The sequence below is a fragment of the Vigna unguiculata genome, chromosome 2 (genome assembly GCF_037176805.1).
Source record: "Vigna unguiculata cultivar grain cowpea cultivar isolate G323 ecotype 2 chromosome 2, ASM3717680v1, whole genome shotgun sequence".
In the NCBI taxonomy this organism is placed as follows: Eukaryota; Viridiplantae; Streptophyta; class Magnoliopsida; order Fabales; family Fabaceae; genus Vigna; species Vigna unguiculata.
The window spans coordinates 28,624,135-28,646,248 of NC_140793.1; the positions used below are offsets into that span (position 1 = coordinate 28,624,135).

Below are 22,114 nucleotides of genomic sequence, written 5' to 3' on the forward strand. Positions count from 1 at the left end.
CATCGAAAATAGTTTAAGTGTGAGTCAATGTCTTACATTGGATATAATAAATAAAGTTAAATACTATATAAGAATAAATGTTTGTATTATCATTATTTTAAGATTTTGGGGTTAAAATGGTGTTAAATGTCTTGTATATATGTTAAACTAATATTATATAACCATATAGAACCACGATCTCTCAATAACTAGATCTCTATTATTCATATGTAAAATATATATAACCTAATAATAGAATAGTCGCCTGTTAATTTTTAAAGAATTCATATTATAATTCATCATGAAAATTTAAATGTAGAATGATACATGAGAATGATGTGAAGATGAAATTAATAGATGTCATCTTCCGATTGTAAAGAATCTTATGTATTATTTTTTACTTTTTCTTCAGAAGAAAAAAAAAACAATATAATAGAACAAGTAATTTTTGTAAAATAGATATCATAATTCATTTAATAATAAAATAACTTTTCATGATAATGATGTTTCTTAACCACAAACCTAATACTATCAAACTATTTTACAATTAACACATTTAAATTATATATATGATAAAAAATATTGACACATACTTCATCATGACAACAACACTCTTTTAATCTTATCCACAATTTCATAGGAAACTAATGATTATAAAAACGATTCTCAGTCATTACTCAACACAAGAGATAATAGGAATGATACCATCATACGACGATGGACAAAAAATATCTCTCTCCTACCTTTGTAGCCTAAAAAACCATAATTCGAAAGATTTTTTTTTTCTTTTCTGTAGTCTTATAATATGGACGCAAAATTGGTATCTTTATGTAAATGTTAATATATTTTGGTATATAAAGTTTAAAATTGAGTGAAGATAGTCACTTTAATTCAATAATATTAACTTTTGTGTATATTAAATAACATTTTAAATTAATATTTGAATTAAGATTTGTGAAATATTATAAATTGTTCAAACTTATTTTTGAAAAATCATGTGATACGTCAAAAAAATTTAATACAGTTATATTAAAAAAATATATTAATTAATTTTAAAATTAAAGAACCAAATTATACCAAAGTGTAAAATAAAACAAATTCCAGCTTGATATGGAAGTTTATAGCCTAATGAAATGTTTGTTTCCAGCGAAAACTTTACAAGTGCGAATTTGCGATGATTACTCATAAATTGAGACAGCAAATTGCAATAAAAAATATTGCACCTTTATCTTTTCGTTCATACATGCGAAGAAAACACAAAAGATTGTTTTTTCTAAATTTTATAATGATTTATGTTTAAAAACTATCTCATAATTAATTAAACAGCCAAGTATAATTAATTAAAATTAAATAAAATATTATAAAATATTTATTCTTTATTCTAATATAATAAATACTTAAAATATATTAATACTTTTTTAAGAATATAGTTAACTTTATTAAAAAGAAATATTTACCGCTACATTTTCATAAACTTTAATCAACTATTTCTTTTATTTTTTATTATTTTTCTTGTAATCCAAACAACTTCACTTTAATTTTTTTTTTCAAATTCACTAATTCCATTCCTTCAGATTCATTATTCAATGTTTGTTTCTAAAGACAAATTTGAGCGAATGAATTTGAGATGAAAGAGATATGAAATTGAAGTTGTTTGGTTTAAGAGAAAAATAATAAAAGAATTTAGAAAAAAAGTTTATGAAAATAGGTGAATGATATATGTTTGATAGATTGAAAAAATGTTTTAATTGTTAAAATTTGGTATTCCCATTTATTTTTGGTCAACAAAGTAAGTTAAAATAAAATATAATAAGTTTAAATTATATTAAAACGAAATGCGACTTATTATTTAAGTAACAAATTAATTAAAATAAAATGGGATTGATAAAAAATTAAGTTTAAAAGAACTATGGATAAGTGATTAATTTAAATAAAAATATTATTCTTATTGTTATTATTATGATGATGAATGTGACATTATTTAAAATGAAAAAATTAAAATTGGCAAAATTATATTAAACATGAAGTTGTAAACACATGACTTGACTGTAAAAAGAAAACAAACAGAAGATATTTTTTTATAAGGAATGATTTGATGGAGGGGAAAAGGAAGAAATTGGAATGATTAAACGATAAAATTGATATTGTTTATTTTAGTATAATAATATTTTGACCTACTTTGATTTTGATTTTTTAGAGTTGTGATGTGATAATATATTAGTGATTAGAATGATGGATTAAAAATATATCAAAATAAGCGAGTCAAATTATCATTATCCTTTTTTTTAAGGGATTTAGATGTGATTTTAAAATGAATTAAAGAAGTGAAATTTGTGCAAGATCGACTCATGTGACATTAATTTTTTTTAATAAATAAAAAAACAAGATTACCAAAATATTCATATTGTTTATAGTAATATGAAATGATATAAAAGTGATTTAGAATTATTTTTATAAATTTTATAGAGATTGAAATTATAAAAGAATGAAAATAATACAATATATTTGGTATGAAAATAAATTCTTTAATATGTAAAGTAAAAAATAATTTATTTATATGAAGATTTTATTTTATTTTCAATAGTAATTTTAAAAATAATAATTTTTTATTATAACCATAATATAATTTTTTTTGTTATAAATTTTGATTATGCTGTTTTCATAATAAAAAAAATGAATAAATCATATGAAAAAAACTGAAAAAAATTAAAATATAAGAGAGTAATTTCATAAATTAAAATGTGTAACCATTTAATTTTTTCATAAAAAAAAATTACATTTAGAATGAATTTGCTAATCAACATCACATTATATCACTTAAAAAAATAAGATAATAGTCTATCAATCCTCTTTTCATATTTCATATAAACAGTAAATCATCTAAAAAAAATAGAGTGTAAATAATGTGACTTTCTTTCTTAATCTGTATTCTTAAAAGAATCTAAAAAAGCTGGTTCTCCTAAAATCTATGATGGCAAATTTCTGTATATCAATTAATCTAAATAAACTATGCAGTTCATTTTTTCTTTCTTATGCCACAGTCACCACCCTAAAGAAAGCCTAACAAATGAATGTAATTTAGAGATGTGGGCCTTTGCCAAATTCCAGCAATAATTACGGCGAGGATTCATAGAAGATGATGGGTCCCACACGGATATGGAAGGTAAAGGGGCCCACATAATGCCAAGCCACGTTCGGTTCAGAGTTTGCGGCCGTCACATGCTCTGCTGCTGCTACGCGGGAACATTCATTCCCTTCGCATATACATTTTATTCATTTCATTACGTGTAAAGTAAAACTAACACACCACATCTTTTTTATTTAACAACCTTTCTTAATTACTTCATAACTTAAGCATTCTCCCAACCAGTTTTGCTTTTTGCTTATATGTTGGTTTTATAAACTTTAGATCTATGAGTAAAAGTGCTATTATTTCCTATAACCGTATGGATAATTTGGTCTGATTCGACTCGATTCATCACAGATTGATTATAATTTGGTTTATTAAATTATTAGTAAGTAAAAACAAAATTAAACTTGACTCAATCCACTACGTATTGATGGGTTAAAAGAGTTAGTTCACGAACTCACTTAATTAAAAAATCACAATATTTTTTTGTCAAATTAAATTATAATTATAATTAAAATCTAAATTAACTTCAATACAATCCGAATACAAACTAAAATAAAATAAAAATCAAATTATCTATGTGTTGGCTAAAAAAATAACCTAACCTGATCCAAAATGTAAAACTCAATTTAATAAAAAAAACTTGTATAACTTTTTACGGGTTAATGAACCAATCTGACTCACCACATATTCAACTCGGGTGGTGGGCCAGATCAAATTTATATCTACAAATATTTGTAGATATACTATATTCACAAATATTTGTGAATAAAATCTATCATGATACTTAATAAATTAATATATATATATATATATATATATATATATATATATATATATATATATATATATATATATATATATATTACTTGCTAAGAGGAATGCATGTACCATGATATCCGATCCATATATAGGTATAACATACAAACAATTATTAATAATATTTTTATTTAATATTTGTTCTTAAATTTAAGCTATCGAAATAAAAGTATTGAAAGATATTAATTATAATTAATATTTGACTTCACATATTTTTTATCTTTTTATTTAGACTTATTGAAATTATTTCTGTAAAATATTAATTTAAAAAATAATATGTTAACATAACTTATTTAAATTTATTTGTATTAATATTTTATCGAATAATTTGATTTAGATTGTATAAGTTGATTGTTTATCTAAATTTATATATTTTGAAAATACTTTAAATAATTTTATTTAATATATATATATATATATATATATATATTTATACGATACGGATATGTATTTTTTCATGATAGCGAACCCGTAACCTAAAATGACAATAATATTTGTTTGACGAGAAAAATAACGGATAAAAGTACTATACCTAATCTGACCGTTGCCGTTCCTGTATCACCCTATAAACATATTTATGATGTTCTAAAAAGAGTTATTATAAGTAAATAATTATACAAATATAATAATATAATGGCTGTGATAATACTAAATGAATATTTCTATCTTCATAATTATTGATTTTTATACTGAAATAATAAAGATATTTTGTTGGATTATGCAATTGATGGTTAAATTTTTTCTTTTCCAATTCCTCGTTAAAGTCCAACCAACTACATGCAATTATTTTATTCCTTTTTTCCTTAATAAAACGTTACAATTTTTTCAATAACAAAAAAACTGCCCATAAACAAAATTATTAACATTATAATTAAAATAAAAAATGTTGAAATGACAGAAAATTTTCATTCATAGTTTTCTGAAATGACTCACTCTTTGCTATTATTTTTTAGGATTTATAGCAAATTGTCGTTATTTCATTGTCACAATTTATAATTCTATCCAAAACCTTATCTCATGGAGCATTAATATTATTATTATTATTAATATATTATTAATTATTAAATGGATTGCCCTTTTCTATGCTATACATTTGGTGGGATTTGGTGCATCAGCGGCAGTGCTTAGATGGAAATATATAGAATCAAATGTGGATTCATTTTATTTTATTTTATTTATTTATTTCCCCATTTATTCGTTGAAGGATATACTTGTTACTGATCAATTTGAGATACAATATAGCAAATTAACCTCCTTTCTATTGTAAAATCTTAAATTGATTTCATCTTATAAATTTGTCTTAAATTTATAATCCACAATTTAATAACTAGAATATACTAATACCATCATCACCATTGATAAGACAATTTATTATCTTCTATATTAAAAATATATTTCGATCAATTTTTTTATTACTTTAAAAAAATCAAAGCTGATTCAGAAAGTTACCCAAAGAAATCCAATCACATATATACAGCTATAAATTTTCAAACCAAATAATTTTATAATTCTCAATATCTCCTTTTTTTTTACTTAAAAATTAGTTATAAACAACCGGTGGAATTACAATATGAGTTTTAAATTTCATGTTAAGTAAAAGTTAAATAATATATAAAAGAATTAAAAGGTCATTACCTTAAAATTTTACACCGAAAATAATGTTTTAATTTTTGGTGTGATAATTCGTAACTCCTTTGTACTAAATCTCTAAAAAATAGTTCCTAGATCCAAATGTTAAAAAACCTTAATTTTTTTAACACTAATAACCTTAACACGCATACCTTATTTAAACGGAGAAAAGAGAAAGGAAAAAAAGATGATACCTAAGACAAAATTCCGTACCTATAATATGATAAATGTAACACCATGTCAATGATCCAGCTCCAAAACAACTATTCGTTGACATGTCAAAATAGAATCATTACAGTCATATGAAAATATATGAAAATAATCTACACGGGAAACCCTTTAATAATAATAACTCAATTTTAAAAATTAAAATATTTAATCATAAAAAAACAAAATCATTAATCTAAATAAAGAAACTCAATACATTAATTTTGTCAATAAAATGCATTCAGTAACCTTAAATAAAATGTTGCTTAGATAAATTTTTTATGAAATTAATTAATTTTTATCTTTCCATTAGCTTTTCCTTAAATAGATTAGAAAAGTTAACAAGTCTGTGTCGTTAAAAAACATGGTAACACTGCAATGCAGTAGAAAGAGAGAACACGTAAAGTTCGGCGCAGTAGAAAATTGATCCTTCCGCGTAGAAAGCGTTTGGATTAAAAGCAAATTTCGATTTCGTATATAATCAGACACTTCGTAGTTCCCGAAAGAACCTCTCCGCAGTAATAAAAGATCACGATCACGCTAATTTACTTGCAAATTCTTTTGTCGTCTCAGATACCGAGATCATTGGCACATTGTTGGAACATCATATGACTTCATACCACATCCTTCTTCTCTTTCTCTCCCTTTCCTTTTCCCCGCCGTAAAAGCTGTCGTCAATTCGGTAAAAGCACCAAACACCCTTTTCTCGTTCCCTCACCAAACTTCCAAAACCGACTCTGAAATTTTGAGTTCAAGTACGTTTAAGGTTGCCGGCCGGCATTGATTTATTATTTAATTTAAATGTGGACGACGATGTGATCTGTTATGTTATGTCTCTCTGTGTTGGAATTATTAACTGGATTTGGTTCTGTTACGTTTGTTGTTTATAGGTTAAAATCCTTATCTGTGTTGGACTCGGTCCTGTTTGTTTTGCTCCCTCTGTTGAGAGAGGTTGACACTTGACGGCGTCAGACACGCGCTTGGTTATTTGTCTTTGAGTTGGTAAGACATTTTAAAGAAACTTTCTTTCGCATTGCAATTCTTTATAATTCTCGTGTTCCCTCTCGCCACTTGACATACGCAGAGTTTCTCACCGGGGTTTGAGCTGTTCTTTATTTATTATTTTTCGTGTTTGAATTTGTTGGTATTTTTGAACAATTCTAAAGTTTCATCTTTTATATAAAATGAAGTAGTGTGTGGGGGTGTTGAATTACAGGTGCTGCAGTGTTGTTGCTTTTGTTCATTGCCATGGCTTCTAAATTCAAGCATGGATCCTCTATGGTTCGGAAAATCACGCAGCTGAGCAATGATTTGGATCAGGAGGGTGAGAATGGGAGTGTTGGCCTTGCAACCTACACGGTTCACATTCCTCCGACGCCTGATAACCAGCCTATGGAGATTTCTCTGGAGAGGTCGAGTTCTCGGAGAGCGGAGGATCAATACGCTTCGAGTTCTATGTTCACCGGTGGTTTTAACCAGCTGACACGTGCCCATTTGAAGGACAAGGTGATTGAGTCGGAATCGAGCCACCCCCAGATGGCTGGTGCAAAAGGGTCCTCTTGTGCAGTGCCTGGGTGTGATGGAAAGGTCGTGACTGATGAAAGAGGGTTGGATGTAGTTCCTTGTGAGTGTGGTTACAAGATTTGTAGGGATTGTTACAGAGATGCTTTGAGAGCTGGTGAGGGGATTTGCCCTGGTTGCAAGGAGCCTTACAATGAGCCTGAGGTGAATTTGCCTCCTGGTGGTGGGGTTAATAAGATGGAGAGGAGGTTGTCGGTTATGAAATCAGGGGCGTTGACGAGGAGCCAGACTAATGAGTTTGATCATGCTCAGTGGTTGTTTGAAAGCAAGGGGAGTTATGGATATGGGAATGCTATGTGGCCTAAAGAGTCTGAACCTGATGCCAGTCCTGCTTCTGAATGGATGGGGGGTGATCCTAATGTATTCAAGGAAAAGCAGTGGAAGCCCTTGACCCGCAAGTTGAGTATCTCTGCTGCAATTCTCAGTCCTTATCGGTATGACTCAATTTTCCTCTTAAATTCTTTTACCCTGCTTTTTTGCAATGCTAGTGGAGAAGCATTTGTGAGGTTGGACTTTCTCATTGCTGGTTCAGTGTAATGTTTGTTTTATGTTATGGATTATGGATTCAATTTGATTTAGCTTTCTCTGCAAATGATCCTCTTTTGAGCAATTAGATATTTCATAAACATCTATTTTTTCAAAGGAAGACAGTGAATGGGTGAAACAATCTTGTGTTACAAAAAAGTGCTTTGCTTCTGGTTCATAACTTTGACTGTTTTCTTGTTATAGTTACTATTAATATTATTTTTGTCTTGCTTCTGGTATTGACTACTGTTTTGTATATGTTATATATATTAGTAATAGTATCTGAATCAACGTGTTAACTATAACTAATCTAAAACTAACCTTGCTATTTTGAGTTTCAGGCTCATTATATTTGTTCGGCTAGTGATTCTAGTTTTCTTTCTAAAGTGGAGGGTGCAAAACCCCAATGATGATGCAATCTGGCTGTGGGGCATGTCAGTGGTTTGTGAAATCTGGTTTGCGTTCTCCTGGGTGCTTGACCAGTTTCCTAAGCTCTTCCCCGTAAATCGTGTTGCTGATCTTGATGTTTTGAAAGAGAAGTTTGAAACTCCTAATCCCTCCAATCCTACAGGGAAGTCTGATCTTCCGGGAGTAGACATGTTTGTGTCAACTGCTGATCCAGAAAAAGAGCCACCACTTGTTACTGCCAATACCATTCTTTCCATTCTAGCTGCTGATTATCCTGTTGAGAAGCTCTCATGCTATGTTTCTGATGATGGTGGCGCGCTCCTAACTTTTGAGGCCATGGCAGAGGCTGCGAGTTTTGCCAACTTGTGGGTTCCTTTCTGCCGGAAGCATGACATTGAACCCAGGAACCCAGAATCTTATTTTAATCTCAAGAGAGACCCTTACAAGAACAAAGTACGCTCTGACTTTGTGAGAGACCGCAGACGAGTGAAGCGTGAGTATGATGAGTTTAAGGTTCGGATTAATGGCCTTCCTGATTCAATCAGGCGGCGCGCTGATGCTTATAACGCTAGTCAAGAATTGAAAGCCATGAGGAAACGGAGAGAGAATGAAAATGAAGAACCAATAGAGAATTTGAAAATTCCTAAAGCTACATGGATGGCTGATGGTACTCACTGGCCTGGGACTTGGACAAATGCTGTACCAGAGCATTCCAGGGGTGATCATGCCAGCATCATACAGGTAATTATCAATCTTTAATTGTTCATTAGTATTCAATATGTTGCATCTCGGTTTTGTTAGCTGTAATACCAAGCTTCAGGTCCTCAGTGGTTAAAACTTAAAACTCTCATTATGCATTAGCCTAACGCATTCCTTGTTCATATTTTGTTGTAAAACATTGATTGTAATTATCATATGCTCTCTCTCGAATGCAGGTAATGTTAAAACCCCCAAGTGATGAACCACTTACTGGCACGGCATCAGATTCAACTGGCTTGGATTTAACTGAAGTTGATATTCGTCTTCCTATGCTTGTCTATGTTTCTCGTGAAAAACGACCCGGTTACGATCACAACAAAAAGGCTGGAGCCATGAATGCTTTAGTTCGAGCCTCAGCCGTAATGTCAAATGGCCCTTTCATTCTCAATCTTGACTGTGACCATTACATATATAACTCTCAGGCCTTGAGAGAAGGAATGTGCTTCATGATGGACCGTGGTGGAGACAGGCTCTGCTATGTCCAATTTCCTCAAAGGTTTGAAGGGATAGACCCCAATGATCGCTATGCCAATCACAACACTGTCTTCTTTGATGTCAACATGCGTGCTCTTGATGGAATTCAGGGTCCTGTATATGTTGGCACAGGGTGCCTATTTCGAAGAACTGCTCTCTATGGCTTTGATCCACCCCGGATCAAGGAAGAGACCGGTTGGTTTGGTAAAAAGAATAAGAAATCCTCAACAGTGGCATCTGTATCTGAAGCTGGTGCTGCTGAAGAACAGTCATTGTCATTGAGGAATAATGAAATCGAGGATGAAGAAATGTTCACTGCTCTTGTTCCGAAGAAATTTGGAAACTCCAGTCTTCTTGTTGATTCAATCAGGGTGGCCGAGTTCCAAGGGCTCCCCCTTGCTGATCATTCAGCCATCAAATATGGGCGTCCACAAGGTGCTCTAACACTCCCTCGGGACCCTCTTGATGCTGCTACTGTTGCTGAGGCCATCAATGTGATCTCATGCTGGTACGAGGACAAGACCGAATGGGGCATTAGAATTGGATGGATTTACGGGTCAGTTACCGAAGATGTTGTGACAGGTTATAGAATGCACAACAGGGGATGGAGGTCTATATATTGTGTAACCAAAAGGGATGCATTCCGCGGCACTGCTCCAATCAATCTCACAGACAGGCTTCACCAGGTTCTTCGTTGGGCAACAGGCTCAGTTGAGATCTTCTTTTCACGCAACAATGCTCTTTTGGCCAGCTCTAGATTGAAGTTTCTGCAACGGATTGCTTACCTCAATGTTGGAATCTACCCTTTCACTTCCATCTTCCTTATCGTGTATTGCTTCCTTCCTGCTCTTTCACTCTTCACTGACCAGTTCATTGTTCAAAGCCTTCAAGTGAACTTCCTAGTTTACCTCTTGGGGATAACCTTGACCCTTGTCATCCTTGCTGTGTTGGAGATCAAGTGGTCTGGCATTGCGCTTGAAGAGTGGTGGAGGAATGAACAGTTCTGGTTGATTGGAGGCACCAGTGCTCATCTTGCTGCAGTGCTTCAGGGTCTGCTGAAGGTGATGGCTGGCATTGAGATTTCATTCACCTTGACATCAAAATCTGCTGGTGATGATGAAAATGACGAATACGCCGATCTCTATGTTCTCAAGTGGACATCTCTTATGATACCGCCCATTACAATCATGATGGTTAATCTGATAGCCATTGCTGTTGCAGTTAGCAGAACAATATACAGTGAGGATCGTCAATGGAGCAGTTTGCTTGGAGGTGTGTTTTTCAGCTTTTGGGTTTTGGCTCATTTGTATCCCTTTGCTAAAGGGCTAATGGGTAGAAGGGGTAGGACACCCACCATTGTGTTTGTATGGTCTGGTCTAATATCAATCACTATCTCACTCCTTTGGGTTGCTATTGATCCTCCCTCTGGTAGCACTCAAATTGGAGGCTCATTCCAATTCCCTTGACTTCTTGTGCACACTTTTCATGTAGCACTTGTAAGTAGTTCAAACTGCCCCTGCTGTTCATCAGATTTTGTAGTTACCATTCATTATTGCTTCTCTTTTGTTCATCATACAAGAAGGAATGAATCATACATTTTTTTTTTCACTGCTTCTCTTTTAGTTGTGTATAGAACTGTGACAAGACTTTATGATGTTCAACGTGAAAAAAATATATATTGTTCAAACTTAATTAATAATAGTTAAAAAGTGATATATATTTTCCATTCAGCGTGTTGCTTCAAATACAACTAAAAGCTGTTACTTTCACCTGTTAGTTTTTTTTTTGGATTTTTCTCCAGTATAGTCTTCGCTTCCCTTCTTTAGTGGCACTCGTAGAAATTGAATATCTAATGCGCCATTGACTGAGAATGGTTTTGAAATTGGGGCAAAGCTTTTCTGTCTACAGCGTGTACATATACTGCTTTCAAGCATCACAGTTGTACACTTGATGAGGTGAATCAACTTATGAGATTTTTCAACTTAGCAAAAGTCTTCACTTTAAATTTTATATACACATCTGCAATATATGAAATGTTTTATTCTTCATAATATAATTGTCTAGATTAAAGATGACCATTTCATAAAAAAAAGTTAGATAATTTGTTAATGTTTACCATATATCGTTGGTTTGAATTATGTTAGACTCAACCTTTTTAGAATTTAAATTTTTTGAATGAAAAACACGTTAGAGTGATGTTACTATAGTTAGTGAAATTCATTATTGTTATATATACTTTATTTCTTATCAATAAAATGGTTATCCAAAAATATATATAAATATTCAAAATAAATTTAGTATAAATTATAATATGTAAATCTAGTACAATCAAATTTGTAAAACTAATTTAAGTTTATATTCCACTTTCTAGTGTACATATGCTAAGATTAGACTTTTTCTTCTTGCACCTCTATAATTACTTGGTGCACCCCTGGTTTAAAAAATTTTATTTCTGGATTAGATGTTCTGAAAATCGTTTGGAATAAATTTTGTGAAATTTCTGGAAGATGATTTCCATAACGGGATTTTTGAAATTGGATTTTTGGAATGGATTTTCTAAGCACATGAAATACATTCTTGAACAAGATTTTTGGAACTAGTTTTTCAGAATATGTTTTTTTCTGCAGTGTGTTCTTTTTCTTCTTCCTTTACAATCTTTCTTCCCTTCTTCCTTTATAGCGAGAACGATAATGATGGTGTGATGCAACGAGGAAAGGGTTTTTAGTTTTATTTGTTGGGTTAAATATGTTTTTGATTTTTAACTTTCAAGAATTTTAGAATTAGTCCATTTCAAAATTTTGGACTAATTTAGTCATTTATCTTTCAAAATACATGAATTTAGTTCTTTTAATCAAATTTTAGTAGATTTATTTGATGTTTTGTATGCATCTCATGATTGTATTTAAGTTGTTTATAATATTTGACACATTTTTGCTTTAATGTTTCAAATATTATTATGAAACACGTTTAAAATGTAAAATAAATTTTTAAAAAAATTATTAAAAGAACTAAATTCACGTATATCAAAAGATAAATGACTAAATTGATCAAAAGTTTCAAAATGGATTAATTCCAAAATTTACTGAAAATTAAGGGACCAAAAACATATTTTACCCTTTTTTTTTGTTAGGATAGCGTGCAGTTAGTGATGATGGAGGTACAAAAAGCAAAAGCCTATAAGAGTTTGGCTAGTACAATATGTATTTGATCAATAAGTACATTTAACCTACCCAATTATTAGTATGAATTATTAGTATGACTTATTGTAGGTTATCAAGAATTTTTCTGTGAGAAGAAAATAAAGGTGTTGAAGAGGTAAGTATTAGTGCTTGGTCAAGAAATAGGTGTTAAATTCTGCCATGGTTACGTGTGGCAGCTTAACTGCAACTATTAGAATTCAACAACTGCTTTGCCTCTTTGAAATGGGTAACTAAGAACTTCTCCACAACATTCTATATAAAAACATTTCAGATCTTACTTACGCAGCTAGGTAATAACTTTACATAAATCAACATCAATTATATTTATATTTATATTTCAAATCTCAAATTCTTTTCATAAAGTTATGATTTCTAATATTCAACATTAGGTTTCAAAAGGTTTTTGAAATTGTTGTTGATTTTGTGTAAGATCACGTAAATTTTTTTATTAACTATTAATTTTAGTGATAAAAAATTGTTAATCATTATAGTACTCAATTTATTTACTAATTGACAAAATAAAAAATTATTGATTACTAAAATATTCATTATGATAAATAAAAAAATTATAATTATTTTTTAAATTGGTTTTCAAATATAAGCTAGTAAGGTTTTGGCTAAAAAAAAAATAATCACTAAATATTAGCTACCAAGATTTTTGTTGTTTCTAAATTATTTTCAATTATGATTTTTTATTCATAATAGTGACTATTTTAATAATTAATAATTTTTTATTTTATTAATTAATATCTAAAATGATTATTATAATGACTAATAATTTTTTATCACTAAAATTTACTATCATCTAAAATTTTACGAGTTTGATTCACTTTAGTGGTTTTTGATTTTCGTATGATTTTGACCAAATTCTTTCCTTTATAATATTAAATAAAATAGGCAATTTGGACTATTATGGTATTATAAGTTTTAAAAGTTGTGTAGTGTGTTATATATTGTTATTATTTTCGTTTGCATGATTATAAAACAGTAAATTTGAAGCAAATACTAAGTCTATATCTTTCATATTATAATAATTTCTATATATTTATTTCAAAAATTCAATTACAAATAATATATAATATTTTTGGATACAAGTTACTTATTTTCGTCAATACGTTAAAAAATAAACTCATTCCACATGTCAAATTATTTTACACGAATAGTCGATGATGATTCATTTTAATATTCTAATAAATGTATGCCAATTTTCTTAACACTTATTATTGTTATTACTTCAAATCATATTAATAATATTATTATTTTAATTTAACTAGCATGAGACCCGTGCGTACGCACGGGTCGTGTTTTTGTTTTTAAAATTTTTTGTTTAGAAAATGGATTTAATATTATTATCAATAAGTCAATAATTTCATTTAAAAGTTATAGATGTTTTATTTGTGAATTTTAAAATATTCAAACAACAAATTCATCTAACGATTATGTAATTATACATTTATGTATAATTAATTATTGATATATATTATGTGTTCTATGTTATATGTTTTTGAGTAATTTGGAATAATTTATTTGTGATGATATAGATTGTTATTTTGTTTGGATTACGAAATCTCAGTTTAATTTTTTTAGGAATTTAATTACAGAATGTTGTTTGTGCTAATAAGTTGAGAGTTTTGGTGAAGATTAAAGAGTAAAAAACAGGTGTTAATTTATTTGTTTTGGATTTTCTTGTTAGATTTAAAAGTTATTTTAAAAAAAAAAATAATATTTATATTTACATGGTTATAAACAATATGTAATAATTATATTCTTTAAATAAATATAATTTTGAAATAATTTCCTACAATTAATTACAGTTATATATTAGTGTTGTTATATTTGTAATATTATTCTGTTATTCAATTATTAATTTGACAATTGATTTGAATTTAAGGTTAATGTTGGTGAATTGTTTTATGTTTTTGTGTTTTGGTTTCTTGTTTAACCTAGCAGTAGATTATTAAAGTGGTATGGTAAACGTTTTTACTACTAATTTAATATCATTAAAATAAATGTAATATATCTCTCAGAATACGAAAAGATGGCGGCAAAACCAACTTATTACATGTCTTGTCGTGGGGATATTTTTTTTGCACGTTGATTGGTTTCGTCAGGGGGTCTTATTTCGTTCAGTCGTAATGTTTTGTGGCTTTAAATGGTAAGTTGGATCAGTGTGCGTGTGTTTGTTCAGAAAGAAGAAAGAAACCATCATCCCTGTGTTTGGTCAGAAAAGAAGAAAGAATCCATTATCCCTGTCGCAGTTGCAGCAGCCTCCAAACGTTAAAATGTCTTCATCAAAGGCCATGAGCTTCACAAACTTTTACCAAAACTCAGTGACTGTCATGGAGCCCGCAGAGGTTGGTGCATTATTTTGTTCGTTTATTTAAAGTTTCGTTTTTTGGATAGGAATACCTAGGTTCTGGCGTAAAGTTAATATTTTTTTGTACGATGGTGTTGTGGTTGAAGTATTTGTAGAAATTTGTGTTGAAAGTTTTCATTTTTATGAATGCTACTGCTTTCGTGTATGTTAGGAATGTCTGGAGTTCGAAGTTGGTTTTTATAAGCAATGGGGTAAAATGCTACTGCTGGGGACCAACTTCTTTAGCGATCCGAAAGGAAATACCATAAATATAGAGTTTGAGGAGGGTCTTTTGGGTCAGAGACAGTTTCGTGGTGTCCAGAGCATTCGGTCTTTTTATAACGTCAACGATGTTTATTATGTGTGTACTGTTTACTGTGGAGACCGATTTTTTCGTATAAGGCTTTTTGATCTGGACTGGACGGAGTTTGACTACCCTGGTACAGCAAAGACTTCTCTTGGATGTAACCCTTTGTCTTCAATAAGGTTTTTCTAAGCGTTTAGGGTGCAGTTTATCCCAGCGACGGTATGCTATATTAATCCATTGTTATTACATTTACAGTTACATTTGTATGGCATTGATTCTAATATAGTTCATGTCTTGATTGTTGTCTTAGATGTTGATTACTGTCCCAGATTACTTTCAAATATTCTGTCGGGATAAACTTGCGTTTCATTACGCGATCAAGTTGTATGATCCCCTGTCAAAGATGTTTGAAATATATGTCGATACAGATGAGAATTTGAGGATGATCCTGTTTGGTTTTAGTAGGTACATTCCATATTATGGGTTGACTCGTCCGTGTTACTTACATTTAAACTATGTAGGAAACAACGTATTTCTTCATAGGATATTCTCGGCTGAAGGAGTAGAAATGGATTATAACAGAAATTCGGGCAGTGCTGCAAACACCCAAGTTCCAGTTGCTGCTCCTGATTTTGAGAAAGTATTAAGCAATTATGATGTTAAAGCATCTTCTTTGGTAAGACAGATATATATAATCCTGTTTTCATACTTGAATTCCTATCTATGATGCATTAACATGTTTTTTCGAATGTAGTATCTGGATTCCAAATTTGCAAAAGAATGCTTGATCAAGGGTCGCAAGAGCTACAGATTGACGAATGACCAATCTCAATTCTGGGACTGTAAGATACGTTGGACGGGCAGAAGTTCGTATGAGTGTTACTTGACCTGTGGTTGGAAGAAGTTTTGCAAAGAAAACGGATTGACTGCTGGTGATCGGATAAGATTTGTTGTGGAGGATGAAGAAAAGGGCGTAATCCATATATTGAAGAATTAGGTTATTGTAATGTTTTGAATATTTTGTCTGTCAAAGTTAAATATTAAGATACGTTATAATAAATCTCGTGCATACTAGTCATACGTATACAAGTTATTTAACATACTACAGTATTCTAAATATATACTATTTATATGTAATAGATACAATATATGTGTATGTATATAGAGAAGAAAATGATATTTTGACATCTACATTTTTTTTTCTCTCTCATTTGACAGTACTTTTTAATATTTTATTTTCTCTCTTTCTTTAAAAATATAAAAAATTATTTTTTTATGACCATATAGTGTCAAATAATTTTTTTTTTCAAAATAAATAAAGAGAAGAAGAAGCACGGTCTTTTAAATTTGTATAAAAGATTTAATTAAGTTCATAAATATATTTCTTTTTTATCTTCTTTCACAATTTTCTATCACAATATATCATCATAATCCCATCATATTAACATTAAGTGGTTTTGATGCATCATATATTTTTAGTGACTTGATATAATGATCTAGTGGTAATTAAATTGGTAAATTAAAAATAAATGAAAAAAAATAAATTAAAGTATCATTGTTTTTTTAATAAAATTCATAGTCATTTCAATTGATGTTGGACCAATGAAGAAGGTTATTAATACGAATATTAATTAGTGTAAGCTAGCAACAGGTAGGTTCAATGTCATTTCAAAACCTAAAACTTTTGTGGCACTAACTTTCATAGTGGTCGCTCTTATTCTTTTTAATTTTCAATCACTTTGACGATTTGTAATTAGTTTTGTGCTTAAATACACAACCAACAACGTTTGGCCCCTAGAAAAGGAAAGACAATACAATTTGCCAACGTCCGTGATAATAACTTTAGGTTATGTTTGGCATTTGAAAGCATTTTAAAACTTTTGGGAAATTAATTTGAGTAGAAGAGAACAAAATATTTCGTATAACAATTTTTCTAAGTGTTCATACATAAATAAGTAAAAAAGAGTTAGTTAACGATTAATTAGTTGTGAAGTTGCTAAAGTTTTCTTTCAATAGTTAATAGTTAATATATTACTCTTACAAGTTGAATAATAACTAGATTTGATCATTCTCGAAAATCATATTCTTATGAGAAGGAGATTTTTTTCCTTCTTGTATATATGATATTTTAAGAAAAAAAAATCTTAAATATGTTTTTTTTTTCAACTAAACTAATAAAACATGTACTAAATCTTAAACACATGACTGAGCATTAACTTTGGAATATAAGAACGACTAAAATTATAAAGGTAATTGTTTAATTTTAAGAAACGATAATTTTTAAAATTCTCTGGAGACTGAAAAAATAACGCGTTCTGAAAATGAAGTAAAACAAATTAAACGTTTTTATCTCAGTGCGTATATAGTTTTCTGATAAGCATCTCATATTTTCATTTTTAAATATTATCATTTAAATTTAATTAATCACAAATCATAACATTGTAAAATTTAAAATTTTCACTATTTTGTAAATATGAAATACATAATTATATTGTTGAATATCTCAATTAAAGTTAACGATTAAATTCTCCTAGTTGCTTCCATATTTTAGCAGTATAATGTTACGGATATTTTGTTAAAATATTAATTTATTTTCTTAGGCTAAAATAAAATATTCTATCTCAATTTCTCTTGTATTTCTTTTCTTTTCTTTTTTTCATATGAAATGTAACTCGTTGAATTAATAAACCCAGTCCGGCACGGGTGTAAGAAGTTACAAAACTCCAAAACTGTTTATTCGTATCTTTTGTAATTCTTGTAACTATCTTTTTGGCCGATAAAAAAACAAAAACAAAACTCCAAGGCTAAAAGTAAACATAAGAACTTGAAGACATGTTACTAATTTCTCTACTGTTTAATATTAATATTTCAGATATTTATTTATTCATTTTAAAAATTATATTTATTTTTAATTTAACTTCAGAGAAAAACCTCACAGTAAACTATAATATAGCACTTTTATGAATGTCAGACTGTCATAATATAAAAAACTGTAAAACAAAAGGGAGAGAAGAGAATCCAAAGTATTTTACACTTCTGTGGAGTTGTTTTTCAGATTTAAAGTTTTATTGAAGTCATACGTTATCCACTTAATAAAACTGTCTATTATACATAACAATAAAATATAACCTAAAGTTTGACATAATCCTTATAATATATATAAGTTTTGTCCGTATAAAATATAAATGGAAATTAAAATATAATGTTATAGGGTATACGTGGTGACTAGTGACTAATGCAGCTTGATGAATGACCAGCCATGCATTTTTTGACACACAAAATATTTAGACTTATTCTTTCGCGCACTCATCCATAGATATATATTCTCCACCAAATGAATCAAGCCATATATATACTAACACAAAGCATAACACCAAAATGCATTCATTCAAAAATAAATAAAAAGCAGATATAATGACTAGTTTATTTATGCCCTCAACAAATAAATATAATCTCAAAATACCCACAAATAATAAAGCCATAAAAAATGGACACTATTATATACATCTCAATATATCAATAATCACATATCACCCTCATCGGTATCAACCACCGCATTTGTTGTACGGCCCTTCCGCCGTGACTGCCGGCGGTGGCTGCCGCCGAATCTCAACCTCCCGGTCTCCTTAAACCTTTGTTTCTCCGAGGGTACGATGACGCACTCGGGTGGTGGCACGTTGTACCTTAATGTATCATAGCAATATGAATAGTACATGTAACGCTGGCGGAAGCGCCGCATGGCGAGGCGGCGCATGGGAGTGACGGCGGCGTAGTCTTGAGCCTCGAGATCCTCGTGTTGGCCGTAGCAACCTTGGCGGTCGAAAACCTCTTGGATGGGGTCGACGGAGCAACCCTTAAGGACTAGGTCGTTAAATTGGGTCACAAAAGGTGCATACTTGTAATTTACTTTGTATTTACCACCAGATGTTGCCCAATTTGATGCATCCCAAATGGTCGCATACAGTGACATTGGCTTCGATGGGTAATCACCTCCCATTTTCTCACTTCGTAACACTTCTCTAATCGGAACTTCATCAACGTAAAAACTGCACCAATTCAAAAATATAGTCATAAACATAATCAATTACAAAAAACAGAAACAAAGTAGAGTATATATTCCCGTGAAATAAAAAATATTTGCCAGCTATGTTAGTGTTGAGTTAGGTGGGAATTATGGGAACGGGGTTTGGCAAACGGTGTAGGAATCTATGAGCTTGCTTTAGTTCGGTAATCTTATACAAACATTTGGTGGCAAGTTTTGAAGAGATTAAACAAAGAAAGATCACATGTTTCATTATACGGTGTGAACTGATTCGAAGAATAGTTGGAGTTGGACCAATAGCAATACCCTTCTGCTTGTGGTGTGCAATTTTAAATTATGCTTTTAAAAGGGCATGATTGATAATTATAATTATGCAGTAAGAGTTTGATTAAGAAAAATAAAGCCCCACAATTAGGCAGATAATAGGGTAGAGAATGAATTCAAAGGTTTGGCAAGGCATTATAAGGAGAAGGAGCGTGATGGATACGTATGACTCAAAACAAAAGAGTCATATCACGTGTGTTATACACAAAATATAAGGATAAGCACAGATTTAAGTGGGGAAAAGTAGTGGATGATTGTTTAATCTATCATCATCATCACTGTATATGCATACGTGAATTAAAATAAAAATAAGAATATAATTTAAAAAGGCACATCAAACAAAATTCAAGTTGGCCATGAGTGTGGGCCAATTATACTATGGTCTCAAACTGGGAAAATAATGATTGAATTCGAAACCCACACTACCATCTAAACCATCCTTTTAGTAATGAAAAGTATATGCTTTTGAACCTTCCTAGCTCACCCAAACCAAACCAGACCAAGTTGTTGTTGTTGTTGTTGTTGATGAGGGCGACGCATCCCACACGCAACCCCAAACCCTTTCCTCCCTCACGTTAAGTCAAACAAAACCAATTCAATACCAAAACACGCCACGTTAAAGTTGAATCCCATCGCATGCCAAAAAAGTATTTCAAGCACAAACAACCCAATCAATGCGTATGAACACACAAAATTATGTATAATCACGCCGCATAAATACACAAACAAACCCTTACATCACATTCTTCGCTGTCCAAAGGATGCTGTATCTGTGGTATTCCTTCGTCGGGTCGAACCACAAACGGTACCGCTCCTCACGCCCACGGTTCGTACTGCCGTTGCCGTATAAGTTCGTCTGAAACCGCCACGGTTTTCCGCCGATGTTTCCCAGGAATTCAAAGTCCAACTCATCGTGCGACTTCTCGAACACATCACCGTTTGATGTCTGTACCAGGAAAGAGAGAAAAATTAACCATCCATGATAACCATGAACAGAATTTTAAAAATTATCACAATTCTAATCTATTGTTAAGGATATATATTCAAATGTATTCATACCTAATCTTTCATAATACAAAAAGAAATACTGAAATACTAGTGATAATAATAAAAAATAATCCCGAGCACAATTCAACCTTTGTTAAACCAAGCATGCTATACTAAGCCATCATTCGTAGTTCACCGTTTGAACAGTTCATTAAAAAACTACTAAAATTCTGACGTAAATTGAATGGAGTTCACCGACCATCAATCTGTTTTTGACTTTGCTACAAGTTCGGTAGTTTCTTCAGCAAATTAAAGGACGCTTGACTAATATTTAGCGTGTTTTACTAATCATAAAAAAAAAGAAGGTAAAGATAAAGAAGACGAAGAAGCATAAAAAATCCGGAATTCATGTTTTCTTAAAATGCATACCATTCCCCCCAGAAAATTATTATAATCATAGAATCACTTAAAAGAAACATTGATGTCTGCAAATTTTTGTTCTCAATTTGCTTTAAAAAAAAACCTTGTTTACTTACATAAAAGGCCACGCAAAGACCAGCAGTATAATTCGACGGTAACTTTATTCTGGCGCTGAAGAATCCATAGTTGTACATATTCGACGATATGAAACCCGAACCTGTTTCATTACGAGATAAGAATTAATGTTGAGAAAAAGAACACAGAAAAGGAATAAAATAAAACATTAAACCTTAATTAATTTGTGATCATACGTAGATGACGTAACATTTACCTGTGAAGCGATCGAGGAGGAGTTTTACGCCGTTGCCATCGGCGGAGCGAACAACGTTGTTATCTCCGAAGAGCGGAGAAAAGCCATCGTTGAAGGGTATAGTAGCGAGGTCGAAGGCTGCGTTAACGAAACTGAAGAGAAGCAGAGAAAGTAGCAAAAGAAACGAAAGTTTGGGTATTGTCCCAACACAACGTAACATATGATCCATACTAATTTTATTTCAGTTTCTCTCTTCTTCTTCTTCTTCGGTTTTTCTCTCTCCACCCTTTCTTTTCTCCCTTCACTCTATATTTATACACAATAAAAATCACATTAAATCACTACGGACAAAAACAACGCTCATATATTCGGTTTTTTTTCTTCCTTTTTTTGTGTCCAAACTTATCCTTGACCGGGTGGTCAAATTACCAGGGTGCCACTGTTCTAGGTTGCATTTTTTGGTGGGCGCAAAATTATGAATAAAAATATTTTATAGCTTTAAGGAGAATATGTGCTTATCGTTAGGTTGCTGCTATCATTGTTGGATTGAACAAATATTTTTAGTGTTTAAGGGTAAGTGTTATTTTGTGAACCTTTTGGGGTGGCACCAAATATGGTGATAAGGATTCATAATTTGTTGGGTTGAATGTGTGTACA

The 22,114-nt window shown here is 30.9% G+C and overlaps 2 protein-coding genes across 4 annotated transcripts; one reads left to right on the plus strand and one right to left on the minus strand.

The window, feature by feature from the left end:
• The first annotated feature begins 6,258 nt into the window (after positions 1-6,258).
• Positions 6,259-11,119, plus strand: CSLD6 (cellulose synthase-like D6). 3 transcript variants are annotated; one of them, XM_028052854.2, is made up of 5 exons: positions 6,259-6,519; positions 6,655-6,766; positions 6,981-7,779; positions 8,212-9,019; positions 9,214-11,119. In XM_028052854.2, the coding sequence occupies exons 3-5, from the start codon at positions 7,013-7,015 to the stop codon at positions 10,975-10,977; spliced, it is 3,339 nt and encodes a 1,112-aa protein (XP_027908655.2). In that variant the 5' UTR covers positions 6,259-6,519; positions 6,655-6,766; positions 6,981-7,012; the 3' UTR covers positions 10,978-11,119. The 3 variants fall into 3 exon arrangements, with proteins under 3 accessions (XP_027908655.2, XP_027908665.2, XP_027908673.2); XM_028052864.2 differs by having other exon boundaries at positions 6,270-6,530; XM_028052872.2 differs by lacking the exons at positions 6,259-6,519; positions 6,655-6,766 and adding an exon at positions 6,774-6,862.
• Positions 11,120-18,742: 7,623 nt separating this feature from the next.
• On the minus strand, positions 18,743-21,760 carry XTH30 (xyloglucan endotransglucosylase/hydrolase 30). Its single transcript, XM_028058648.2, has 4 exons — positions 21,479-21,760; positions 21,264-21,364; positions 20,478-20,686; positions 18,743-19,420 (listed from the first exon to the last, which is right to left on the minus strand). Exons 1-4 carry the CDS (start codon positions 21,684-21,686, stop codon positions 18,898-18,900), a joined length of 1,041 nt encoding a protein of 346 aa, XP_027914449.1. The 5' UTR covers positions 21,687-21,760; the 3' UTR covers positions 18,743-18,897.
• Positions 21,761-22,114: the final 354 nt, after the last annotated feature.

Coding starts and splice junctions, on each gene's coding strand:
- CSLD6 (XM_028052854.2), top strand. CDS start 7,013: ATGGCTTCTAAATTCAAGCATGGATCCTCTATGGTTCGGAAAATCACG. Junction 7,780..8,211: donor GCAATTCTCAGTCCTTATCG/GTATGACTCAAT, acceptor TTTGAGTTTCAG/GCTCATTATATTTGTTCGGC. Junction 9,020..9,213: donor ATCATGCCAGCATCATACAG/GTAATTATCAAT, acceptor TCTCGAATGCAG/GTAATGTTAAAACCCCCAAG.
- XTH30 (XM_028058648.2), bottom strand. CDS start 21,686: ATGGATCATATGTTACGTTGTGTTGGGACAATACCCAAACTTTCGTTT. Junction 21,365..21,478: donor CCTCCTCGATCGCTTCACAG/GTAAATGTTACG, acceptor GTAATGAAACAG/GTTCGGGTTTCATATCGTCG. Junction 19,421..20,477: donor TGGACAGCGAAGAATGTGAT/GTAAGGGTTTGT, acceptor GAATTGGTGCAG/TTTTTACGTTGATGAAGTTC.